Source organism: Dioscorea cayenensis, chromosome 4 (assembly GCF_009730915.1).
Source record: "Dioscorea cayenensis subsp. rotundata cultivar TDr96_F1 chromosome 4, TDr96_F1_v2_PseudoChromosome.rev07_lg8_w22 25.fasta, whole genome shotgun sequence".
NCBI classification, from domain to species: domain Eukaryota; kingdom Viridiplantae; phylum Streptophyta; class Magnoliopsida; order Dioscoreales; family Dioscoreaceae; genus Dioscorea; species Dioscorea cayenensis.
Genome location: NC_052474.1, coordinates 859,493 through 872,935, shown reverse-complemented (window position 1 = coordinate 872,935; position 13,443 = coordinate 859,493). Strand labels below are relative to the sequence as shown.

General features: G+C 35.4%; 1 protein-coding gene across 1 annotated transcript; it reads right to left on the bottom strand.

Moving 5' to 3' along the window:
* Window positions 1-652: 652 nt before the first annotated feature.
* LOC120258087 (uncharacterized protein At3g06530-like) lies at window positions 653-12,996 on the bottom strand. Its single transcript, XM_039265432.1, has 27 exons — window positions 12,743-12,996; window positions 12,434-12,647; window positions 12,224-12,319; window positions 11,950-12,067; window positions 11,698-11,871; window positions 11,233-11,403; window positions 10,587-10,642; window positions 10,379-10,468; window positions 10,159-10,307; window positions 9,871-9,953; window positions 9,664-9,792; window positions 9,391-9,465; window positions 9,094-9,262; window positions 8,111-8,247; window positions 7,911-8,018; window positions 6,569-6,749; window positions 5,206-5,306; window positions 4,950-5,099; window positions 4,628-4,778; window positions 3,555-3,709; window positions 3,344-3,425; window positions 3,084-3,261; window positions 1,791-1,866; window positions 1,427-1,588; window positions 1,232-1,303; window positions 998-1,107; window positions 653-731 (listed from the first exon to the last, which is right to left on the bottom strand). The coding sequence occupies exons 1-27, from the start codon at window positions 12,900-12,902 to the stop codon at window positions 653-655; spliced, it is 3,426 nt and encodes a 1,141-aa protein (XP_039121366.1). The 5' UTR covers window positions 12,903-12,996.
* Window positions 12,997-13,443: the final 447 nt, after the last annotated feature.

Below are 13,443 nucleotides of genomic sequence, written 5' to 3'. Positions count from 1 at the left end.
ATTTTTGTTACTTTATGATGCATGATAGTTTGTTCTTTTATCTTCACTTATCATTTGTTTTCTTCTCAGGAAGGTTTAGTCAACTCCATTGGAGGAAAAAAATATATTTTATAAGTTCATGGGAAAGTTTCTTCTTCTTTCAGCTGGCAGTATTCTCTCTGCTTGGGGTGGAAGCGTTATATTTCACGTTGAAGGACCTTAAACTTGCTCGGTCCTTGAAGATGCATCGACACTGCATTACAATATCAAGCCCTGCCACCACGAACCGAGACCCGGTGTCACTTTGAAAGTAAAACTACAAAAGCCCCTGCCCTAGATTTTGCCTTAATGGCCTTATGCAATTTATGCAGCTATTCAACACCAACAAACCAAAACTGCAGTTTCTTCGTCCGAAGCCTGGACAGTGGTTGCCTTTGATAAATTCAAGTATTCGCAACCAGTTTTGTTCTTTTTCAATGTCTCCAGCCCTTGACTTTTGACTTAATAGTCCTTCAGTAGGTTTGATCTCTGGAAGATCCACAGCTGTGATGCTCAGAACCATCATATTCCAGCAATACCATGTTGAGTGCAAAATTGGGGTTAAACATGAACTCTGCTACTGTTAGAACTCTCACGCGTCATCCAACGTTCTGCAGCCCTGACCAGTGTGCCCTCACAGCCAGCCACTCCAGACCCCAGCCTTGAACCTCAGCCCTGAACCATTCCTCCACTTGCAACTGAACACATCATACCTGATATTGATAACTACAAGAAAACAATCTGTCCAACGTCCTGCCCAGGAATTGGGTTTTATCTCAGCCCTGAAACTATTCGATTTCAAACTGAAAGTCTTAAAGAGGTTTCAAGCTTAGAATGAGTTTTCAATAGGTATTGATGTTCCTTTATATTTTCAAAGAACACCCACTAATCAAGAGCATACTATGCACGAAAGATAATGCTGCAGTGCAAAACAGTGGCAGAGTTCATGCTCACCCCCGTTGTAATTTCTTTTACGTACTGCACATCAGCCTTCAAATGATTGTACAAAGTACATGCATGAGATTGTCCAGGGCAGTCACACATACGTGCTGAAGGGCCAGCTGGATCTTCTGAAGACAAACCATCCACCTGAAAGTTATTATGTCACAAAAGTCAAGGGTAGCTTTGAAACATTGAAAAGGAAAAAGGAACAAAAAACAATTTCAAGTTTCTTTGCAAAAGAATAACAGATGCCAAGGGCCATTGCACCTACTTTTAAAGATTTAATAAGAGAACTGCCGATGTCAGCATCATACTGTCCAGAGCTTGGACTTGAAAGAAAAACCTGCAAATTTTTGAATTTCAGTGAATAATGCAGAATAGCTGCATAAAATTATAAAAGAACTTAGCAGAAGTAAATATAAAACAAGAAATCTCTGAGGCAAGGGCTTTTATGAATTTTACTTACCTCCAAAAGCAAACACAAGGTCTCTGATTCAATGGTTGGCAGGGCTTGGTGTGTAATGCAGTATTGATTACGTCTTTCCAAAAGTTCAAACAGCAGCAGTTTGAGTCCTTCAACGTGAAATATAACACTTCCCACTCCTTTAAGCAGAGAGAATACTGCTAGCTGAAAGAAAGAAGAAACACATGAGCCTTATAAAATATATTTTTTTCCTCCAATGGAGTTGACTAAACCTTCCTGAGAAGAAAACAAATGATAAGTGAAGATAAAAGAACAAACTATCATGCATCATAAAGTAACAAAGAGGGGGAATGGGGCATAGAAAATAACAAGGAAACATATGCGTGGTAACTTGCTCAACACATACCTTCCCATATGAAGACAGTTCAAGAGCAGAACTCAAAATAAAGAATAATATGCCATCCTTCGTCGACTGATCAAACCTAGAAAAGAGACAGAAATTCAAATTCTAAAAATACAGGAATAGTAGCTGCAAGTGAAAATCAGCCAATACTTGGAAAAAAATATACATGCGTCTTATTTTCTAAAACTGAATCATCACACCTTTTCCTTGCAGATTGAAAGATACAACACACAAAGGCACTTCAAAATTTAATCATGGGGAACAACTTCAGAGATTAGACAGTAAAATTGCCATTAAAATCACTTTATAATAACAAAAAGAACTCAGTGTTAGTTCTCTAAAAAGTGAGCATAAAGAATAGTTTGTATCTTCAATCTTCAGGTTCCTTGGTCACTATTTTTACTGTTCAAATATGGTGCTACTTTATTTGTCCTGAGTGTTCATGTACAATAGCTTATCCCTCTTCCAGCGATAATTTACGGTGTTGCCAGATTTCTGGGAAAATAACTAAATCTTTGCCCATGACTCAGAGGAAGAGCATCGAGAAGTATTAATGTATATTAAGATGAATCTATGAGCTTGGCTCAAGCCACTAAAGACTAACCAAAATCATAGATGTCACAATTTAAATATTGGAAGAAAGATTTCATGTCACTGACTAAAAACATATAAAAACACAAGGGCTTCTATACATGTTTCTGTGTCTAAATCTAGATCCCACACATCTAATTGAAACATAATCATCTTGGAACTCATTCTGATTGGAATCTGTATGTATTATTTCATCCGTAGAATTGACCAATAATATTTAGACTCACAGACTCAAAAAAATCACAAGAAATTTGAAGTGCAAAACAAAGACAACATCTAATACTATAGTGACAGAAGTCAATGCAATTCATTCCGCTCCAAAATTTTTTATATTTCACAAAACTCATGATTGTCAAACCAAAATAGAACAAACAACACCAAGCCAACATATATCTACCCTTCGCAAATAAAAATCACTGAATTAAAATACAAATAAATGCAGATTCCCAAACACAATAATACAGGGAAAATTCAATTAATGTTGAAACTTAGAAAATTAGAGGCTTGAATATCAAGTTGTATTTAAATGGTCATAGAAAGCATAGATATGAGAAGACAAATATTAATAAAGATGCACACATATTTCACAACCACATAATTACAAGATTAAATAGTGTGCTTCTGCTAAGCAAACAGTATATCCTTTGAACCCTCTATATATCAACATGATAATATTTTGTAAAAGCCAACAAAAAGAAACATAACCTTTTATTAATATTCTCCGGTGCCCGCAGTGTATCTGGACATGGACTCAGCATGGATGTTAAAAATGATGAGAGAAAATCCACATCTGATATTATCAGCTTCTTTTGATTGACTATAGACTCCAAAAAATCCCCAAAAATTGCAGTGGATATACCACGAGGCAGCATCATATCATTCCCTGACATTTTTAATATGTCAACCTAGTTATTACAGGAAATATCTTATATAGGAGATATCAAAAAATTAGCAAGATCAATAACCATTGCGTAAACGAGAGACATCAAAGGAGCGCCACAACTTAAGGAGGTTTTCTGTGCAGCTCACTGCAGAAGCTCGTATATCCTGTGGAAAACAAAACCCACGGTTCAGCTGACAAGAAGGCAACCATCACAAAAAATCACGTGCTTATTTATCAAATTATGGATTGTTGAATACAATAGAAAAACCAAAAATATGTTTAAGAATAAAAACCTTATTTTTGTTAGAAAGTGGAATCAGGAGGGAAGAAAATCCAAATAACAATTGCAGAGGACTGCTCTCCTTCATATTTGTATCTGGTGACGTATGCATGGAACATATAGCAGAGACAGAAACGAGGCTCTCAATTTGAACTTCTTCCGGAAATCCTGTGAAGGACAAGTACAATACATATAGAAGATAATTCCTGATAAATAATATCCATTATGTCAATTGGAGTGCCGAACACATAGAACCCTAGATGTGCAGTTGCAGTAAACTTCACCCAATCCATCATAAACATGGTATTATCACCAAAAAAATTTCTGATAATCAATTGCTAATAACCCAAGAAAAAACACAAATATCACATTACTTTCCCTTTCACATCATTCATACATTTATCTCATCAAAACAAATGCAAACTGTAAATCACTCAAATGAGTTATTACAATTGCATGTAAGAAATTAAACATTCACTAACAAACTTAGGATATAGTCATTAATGACATAAAAAGTCTAATAAAAGCAGTGTATTATGCCCGTGAAAATAGACAAACTAAAATACACAACACTAACATTGTAGTCCAATCTATGATGCCAGTTGTCTTAAAGATAATTCTTTATAATGCAGTATTATTACTGAGACAGCAGTCTGCAAAAGGAATAATAACAATGCATTGGGAGATTCCCCCTCAAAATGAGTGTGATCTATAATTGCGGAAAAAATCATCACATCACTGTATTAGTGAGGAATGCAAGAGTCCAAAACCAAGCAAGAAGAGATGGTAAAGATACATTCAGAAGACGGTACGAAAAATTTGTGTGAAAACTACTCTGGCCAAACCATTAAGTGGAACAAACTATTAGATCACATAAAACACAATATCATGGACACATCCTAACTAACATCATAACCAAGAGGTAATTGACCAGAAGAATTACAGGTAAATGTTTCATTCAATGTCAGATTTAAAAAGCTAAGCAAGATGAACTTGGGATATTTATCCTATGTACTTCAAAGAAAAAACTTGAAAAAGAAGGAAATGAAACATTGATGAAATGCTAAGTAGGTTCAAAAGATAGACCTTCATCAGTGAAATATTTTGAAAGCAATTGAAAGGTATCTTTGTTATATCTTGTGACAAGAAAATGAAGATGTTTCCTAAAAACATTTCTTGAAGGTGAATTTGCGAAGAAAAGGAAAAGCTCATCAAGTATCTGGTCACAGCAATACTCCTGCAAGTAGAAGAAATTATACAGTGGATTGAAGAAAAATATTTACTGAAAATAGGAAACAAAGAATGTAAATTAAATATCTGAATTGTTAACATATAATAATGGAACAATTCTACACACTAGCAAATTAAAAGGCATAAATTTTAACCAAAAATACAAGTATACACATACCGAAGAATCTTGGTGAGCTGCTTCAGCACATGCTTGCACTAAACTCCAAAATATGCAAACCATAATCTTGGAATTCATGGCATCCAGATCAGCACTAAACAACTGATCCACAAATCCACTGCAGACTTTATCAAATTTTTCCATATAGAACTGCAAAGCAAATTATCAAAGACAACATTGACACATCTGTCCAAACTATAATTCTAACTAAATGTAAAATACTTCACATGGCTTAGAATCAATCACAACAGCAAACCTCTTCAGACAGAAGAATGATTCTCCTAGACTCCATTTCACGCCACTCATTTACCAAAGGTGGAAAGCAAGCTTTATGTAGTTTGAAAAAACTGCCATTAACTGATAGAAATGAACACAAGGGACAAGTTACCAATTAGAAATACAAATTACAAAAGGGATACTGCTTCATAGAATTCATCGATGCTAAACACAAGTAAAACAAACTGTTGTTTTCTTTACCTAAGCACATTTAGAATTGTTGAGTGGCATTGTTTTCAATTCAGTTTCCTTTTGCATCATCTTCAATTGTTTTTATATGAACAAAGCAAAAGGAAGAAGAAAAGAAATCAAGAAAATTCTTAACATGTTCATTTTTCATAACTATTCCTAATTTTATCAAATCCTTAACTTTTTATATCAAAAAGGCACATGACTGTTCATAGAAGGGCACATGTCCCTTCCAATTCAAGAAAGGGTAACATGAAAAATGAGACCTCAATTTTCCCCTTCGTTCAACCCCCTTATGCATCTGGCTAATCTGTTGCTATACTCATTTTTAATTCTTCAACTATACTAGTCCATATACCAGTGTGTCACTGCTCTCTCTGCCCCATCACTACTCCCCAACAGCAACCCATAAATGGAGTGCAATTGGGCCAAATAAAAATGAGGCAGCTACAGAACAATTAAGCCCAAGTCAGGCACTTCAGCTCAAATGCCTTGGATTGTCCTTGTCCCCCAATCATGTGCATCTTTGGTCAAACCAGAAATCAAACCCAGATTTCAGATTGGCCTCCAACAAAATAAAAGCGTACTGGTTTTGTTAATTAAAGACTATAATTCGACATATTACCTATTTATCATAAACAGTAATTCTCAAGTATTAGGAAGGAAACAAAGAGAAAATAAAACTTCAAGTTCACTGTAATCAGCATGTACCTTGAGAAGATAAAAGAGACAATGAAAGACAAAAGGAAATCAACACTGTCAAGGAAGTTTAAAGATTGAAGTTAAACATGCAATACAAAATGAACTGATGTTTCCATGCAGAGGAAGCACTTCTTTTTTTTTTCTTTTTTTTTTTTGTGCACGAATGACGACAATGATAAAGATGTCAGGAATAGTGAAGGCAATTTTAAGGAAAAAAGCAAGTGATAGTAGTAGCACCAGTTCAAGTAAAACATGTTTTCCTATATATATATATGATCATTCTTATTTGATTTTCTAAGTTTCCCTGGTCAGTAGGATATAGGATCAGATAGAAAACAGCAGAATCTATGAACATATGGAAGTAAATATGCGGAAAAGTGCATATAAAATGTAAATTACCAGTTCACCACATAGTATTAGATAAGTGGTAGCAATGCATAATGCACATTTACCTTCTTTACAGATCATCAATGCCTTCAAAATAACCAATAAAAACAGAATCCTGGAAAGTTTATTCGTGTTGCTGGAATTTACCAACCACTGAATGTGGTCTTGTGGGTTTGAAAGCAAAGCATTCGCCAGTGCTTCAATGGTCTCTGAATTAATTGTAGTGACATAATCAGCGTCCCAACCCTGCAAATCATACAAATAGTTCATAGATAAAATAAGCATCACCGTTTGCCAGCAAGTATATCAACTAACACTTTCGTACTTATTTTACTATGGTATAAATCAAACATTCGCAACAAATCAATAGTTAGAAGTAAAATTCACATGCAAAATGCAAGAAGGGCTGGTCATGGTATGCACCAAAATCATCAAGAAAAGGAACCTTCAACCACAATAAAGAGAGTCCTCAGTTGTGGCAGACAAACACTTCTCTAAGTTACTGAAAAGATAAGGAAGTTTAGGTATGACAACACCAAACAAGCACAACTCATTTAGAGGAAACATCCAAAATGAAGCAGAAGGTTTTGAACTAGTGAACAATGGTAGAATATTACAGAATTGGCGACAGTGAACAACAATAGGATATAGCTCGAAAGTATTCCAAAAAACACAATGCTGGCAGTGTAATTTTTTCGCAATTCAGCCTTGCAGAAACCAATAGCCCTTAAAAAGCTTTAGTCCATCACTCAATTGGCAGAATAGCAACACTACCAGCATCCAGATTTAGTTAGGCTACGTCGTTGGAACAAAAATAATGAAATAAATTGCTCTAATATCTATTGCAAAAGAAAGAAAATTAAAAAACAAGTGCCTATTTTCTATGGAAAAGGCACTTGCTGGTAACATAATTGCTTCAGGAGTCAGTCTTGTAGAAATCAACATCCTCTGAAGGCTTTGGTCCATAACTCAATTGACTGAATTGCAACACTACCACCATCCATATTTAGTTGGGCTAGGTCTTTCGAATAAAAACAACTAAATAAATCGCTCAAATGTCTGCCGTCAAAGACAGAAAAATAAAAAGCAACTGTCTTTTTCTATGAAAAGGACTCTTGCTTTAATTTGCTTCAGCATACTCAATATAACTGCAAACAACACTAGAATTTTGCCTCAAAAATAAGATGGATTATAAGTAATGACAATCACATAATCATGTTAAAAATAAATTTGACCCGAAAGTCACTAGCATTTGGAACAACACTTGAGGCCGTCATTCAACTAGTTGACAACAAAAGCAGTAGCAACATCCAAATGCAGGTTGGAATCACAAGTATCAGGCAATGGGTTAACAGAATGATTTCAACTGCACAATAACAAAATGAAAGAACTAAAAAGTCTTCTTACCTTAATTCGCTCACAAGATACTGGATCATGTTCAACGAGTTTATCACAATAGAATTTCCATTTAACTTGCTTAACTAATTCCAATGCCTTCAAAGAGACCTTCCACGTCTGCAAAGTGTACCAGAAGAAAAGGAAATTATTATCCGAATACAACATAAAGAAACCAAAATGATTTTCAGAAATTAAGCAGAAAGAAAAACCTTGGGTAAAACAAGAAGGAAAGGAAACAGAATTGTAGCAACTTCTTTAGAATAATCCAAGTGAGAACCAAAATCCGTGACAAGGTGGACAAGGCATAATATAGCAACATCAGTAGCCTGAGATGATTTAGAGGTAGCTGCAGATTATACAAAATACATGTAAGCACATTAGGAGGATGTGTCATACATAAGAATCAACCTGAACAGAAGCATATTTAACGATCATAGTAGTAAACATTAGTAGTTTCATGCACTACACTCTGGAGACCAAGTGACAAACTCAATGCCACTTCAACGCACTTCATACATGTATTCATATTTCAGACTGTATCAATGCACTTGGATTTGTAAAGAACTCTTCAAACAGTTCAACACTTTGAATTATTTACGTGCATCTTGAAGGTAGAGTCACAATGGCAAGCTAGGGAAGGCCTTTGCGTGTATTACAACCTTAGCATGGAATAATATGAACTGTACATAAACCTTTCCTTAATCCTTATTATCCTTTTTCTGACCCTCCTTTCCATTCTATACATTCTTCACGCCCTTTACTCATTGTGAAGTAAGATTCCACCATCAACGTTTAATGAGCCATCTGAAACAAATAGGATGGCTCATAACCGAAGGTTTATACACTTCCCTTTTCATGTCACCACCTTTACTGCTCATCTAAACAAAAATAAATGCTCAAACTCCTAGTATTCTACACTCCTTAACTTCGTAAACTTACCTTAAATGCTTACTATTTGAAAATTTATGTACATGAACGCGTGAATAAAGTGCATCCAGATTATTAAAAGAAAAAACCTGATTGAAAAAAAAAAACCATCCCTTACGAAATATACAAATAACTATTAATTGCCGAAGAACTAAACCTACAGTCACTGCAAAAATATCCCTCATACACAGTCGTGAAATTTTTTTTGGTTAAACTAAAATACGAAAAATATAAAAATATAAGAAGCCTAGTAAGAAGTTCTTACATTTTTCTATTATGTGGACACATCTAGAAAGGATATCCTGATAAGCTTTAAAGAGGCATGCATGATCGATCAAAATAGATAATCCATCAACAGATAAAGCTGCCTGGACCACATTAAGTTCATCATCATAAAGCCGTCGCACAATCGCATCTTGTACATTTATAAGCTTCTGCATATATAAAGAAAGGTCAATATTTAATCTTCAGTCCATGGATAGCATCAAGTCAATGCACAAAGAAGTCTAGGCAGCTGAAATACTACTCAAGTGGTGATACCAAGACAATGGTAAGAGCACACCTGTGGTGTATCTGCAAACTCCTTGATGATACCAGTTCTAGCTATCTGAGATAGAGTAGCCTGACGAACCACAGCCTATACAACAAAACAAGGTATGAAATTGTTTCACAAAGGCAGCCACTAGAAAAGGAATGAATAAGTGGACTGGATGACTGGACAACACCAAATAACCTAAAATTTAAAATGATGCATTCAAATTGAGATATAAAAAAGTCAGAGCAGACCAGATTAGAATACTTTTCATAAAATTAAATTCATAAAAAAAGGTGGTACCTTTGGGTGTTCAAGCGAGAACCAAACTTTTGAATCGGATATGCTTTGTGGTAAATCCAATTGGCCATCAAACATAAGGCAGAAAGTATCAAAAACTGATTCCTCCTCTGTAGAGTTTCTCATTGAATTCTAGAATAATCCATTCAGAAACTTCATTTAGAAAATCATTAAAAGAAGATAATTGTAAGGGAAGGTCCTGTAACAAACCTCAAGATATTTACAAACAGCTGCTTGAAGCTCACATGGATAATAATTACCAATAACAAGCAATATCTGCTTCCCCCAAATACCTATGAAAAATAAGGAAAATAGTGTATAAATAAAATAAGAGACAGAGAACAACAAGTGGCATGAAAACAAAATACCCAAAAAGAAGAGAAAAGGAATAAACTACTATGAGAATGGCACAGCTAAACAGTGGGTAGTGAAAGGAAATGACAATATATATATATATATATATAGGCAGCAACTACAAATATATCAAATTAAAACCACCTGCATCATGTAGTTTAGAGCTGTCCACTTGCCGAGATAACTTGATGCAAAATCCAAGCACCTTAAACACAATCCTTTCAACAAAATCCTTCAGAGGAAGACTTTCCATAGTTTCAACTAGTGTAAGACGACAAGAATCATCTGACGTACTGAGTCAAGAAGATCAATAAGTTTTTATACATTAAAGAAGAAGAAAGCTAAACGAAACAAAATTATAAACCTGTAATCGACCAAGGCTTCTAGGTAGAGACACAAAAACTTCTGAATCTTGAAGTCAAGCAACAATCCAGAAAGTATTGCAGCAAAATCCCTTGAAAAGAGTAAAAGAACCATCATGAGTGCAGATGCGGGAAACCAAGGACATTACAAAAGAGATTTCCCAAAATGAACTCCCATTAAAATGGTTAGCATAAGTTCATGTGAAATACCTGATATCCCTTAAAATCATAATTGTCTTCTTCGGGAACATTTGAGTTGATTGTGCCTGGGGATAAGAGTCAAGCTCGCTTAAAATGAAACTGGGAAATAATTAAGCGTGCAGTACCTCACATCAGCAACACTTAGTATTTGGCTGGTTGATGCATGGGGAAGATCAAGAGTTGAGTAAGCATTCAGAGGACAGTATTTGTTAGTTACAGAAAGGTAGGCATGCAAGAGGAGAATAAAAGAGCCTCCTTACCAAACATAACCATTCGCAGGCAATGAAGCATGCAGCTAAATAAGATGTTAGATTAAGCAAGCGCATCCACAACAAGCATCTTAAGCAGAAACTTGCTGAGACAATAACATTAAAACTGATGGAAAATAGATGCAAATTTATAAAAGTTTGAATTCTTAGGTAACAATATAGATACCAAATCTTCACATAAAAAACAGGCTATTTTTTTAGAGAAGTCCTGAACAATGTATTGAAGTTTTTCCTGACAATTATTGAGCATTTGCATACAGTGGAAGTATATTTACCCTTGCAATTTTGTCATATGGTCCAAAAATGGCATACAAGCATGTTTCCTTTACTGGAAATGAGCTTGCCACAAGCAAAAATGACATGAAAGACTCTAGAGAGTATCTTACCTGAACAAGGCTAACCATGGCCATAACCACCACTCGTAGCCAAGATAGATCTGGTGACTGCTTTGAGTCTTGTTGAGCTACTCTTGCAACAAAGAGGATTAAATTTTGAGCAAGCTTAGGGGCTAGCGTTGCTCTAGTCGCCAATAAACCCACAACCATCAGTGCACCAGCCTGCCAACTGAACATTTTAGTATTTGACACTTTCAAACATGATAATTTGATTGTATTTTATAAAGCCACAAACATTGGACAAGAGGCTCCATTGGAGGAGGGAAAAGAAAAGATCCTATACCTTTTGTTGACCATCAATTCAACAAGAGGAACAGCGCAACTAAAATAATATGAAATAAACAGTATGACACCACAAAGTATCATATTATGGCTACTAGAACTACTTCATGTAGTAATTTTAATTTTAAAAGCAGAAATTGGATAATTAGCACTGTGTGAACCTACAGAACAAACCTTGTGATCCTGGCTACCCCTCATGTCAGGGTTAAGCCCATCAAACACAAAATTTAAAACCCTTTTCACTGTATCAGTGTCAAGCCTAGGAATGCCACCTAAAGCCTCTACAATGACTGCAGTGCAAAAGCAAATCACTGGTCTTGAATGCTGGAACTCCTTAGTAGGTGATGCCTGTTAAAAAAAGCAGGATTAATTACTAAAACCTCCATATAGCATCAGACTGCCAATCATATAGAAGTGGGTACATACGTAATTGCATATTGTCTCCAAAATGCCTTTATCACGAATGCTCTGCTGCACTATAACTTTCCTCGGAGCAGGTGCCCCCGATGTCTTGATCCCCTCCAGAAAAATCCACTTTGAGTTTCTGCATTGAAATGTATAAATAAAATTTTAAAAAAAAATAACAACAACAAAAAATTACCACCACCAGCAAGGCATCAAGGTTGAATACCATTATCGAAACCAAAAAAATGAAAAATAAAATAGAAGGACGAGCACCCAGCAAGAACCAAAATCTCACCCCAATTCAAGTAATTGAACAATCCGAACAAAAGCATGGGTATCATGATAAGGCAGTGCACATAGAATTAGTTCATCTACATCCAAGACATGAACTCTGCACCACAAAATTGATAAACAGAAACAAATGAAAATCACATCAAAGTTTTTCAAGACTTAAAAAAACCAAGAATCAAAAACCATGAACTGAAAGAAAACACAAATACTATACTTGTATCGTCGTATAAGGTATTCAAGAGTCTTCAGGGCCGCAGGGGTTTGCAAGTGCCCAGAAAGCAGACGAAGATAAGAACGGATAGAAATATTGAGCTTCTCCTCCTCTTTGGGAACCATCTTTTCACGATCTACTTCAAGGCTCGTGTGACTAAAAAGCGTATTCCTATACTTCCCGAATCTACTATCCAATTCGTTAAGAACATCCAAACCTTGAATCCAACGAAAAAATCGATTAAAGAACACAAACAACAGCACAAGAAGAACAATCAATGTCGCAGAGAGATAAAGAGAGAGAGTAGATTACCCGAAAGAGCTAAGGAGAGGATAGTTCGGAGGTCGATATCGGCAGCTTCTTTGGGATCGAAGATGATAGAGGGGCGAGTGATGGGTCTACGGAGAGGGTCTTCTCTGCCTCTAAGGACCGCTTTGATCTCCCGGATTTGAGAAGCAAGGGCGGTCGCCATTGCTAGGGTTTGGAGAGGGATCGAACGATGAAGACGAAACCCGTCGCCGTTGCCGCTCGGCAGCGAGGCACAGGGTTTAGGGTTTATGAGGGAGTGAGAGATTTTGGTTTCGCTTTTCGTTACCGCTGATCTTTATTTATAGGTAGTTTAGCTAGTAAACGGTAATTACTAATTACATAACGGTCCTTAATTAAGTAGGTATTTGAAAAAATATATTATTAACATGATCCTATTTAATTTTGGAAAGTGAAAAAATAAAAGATTAAAAAAAGAAAACAATTATGACCTCTTAACTGTCGGATTTTTTAAAAATAAAAATTAATATGTTTTTAAAAATAGGAATTATATGCGACATACTGAAAATAGTACTATTGTAAAATGTTTAAAAATATTATTTGTTGGTTGGTTATTCAATTACTTATGTGAATGATTAGATTTTATATTTATTTATTGAATTTGAAGACTTGAATTTATCTAAAATATACATGCTAAAGGAATTTCATTAATGTTATTGTGACTCTATGAGAATACTTATTTCTAG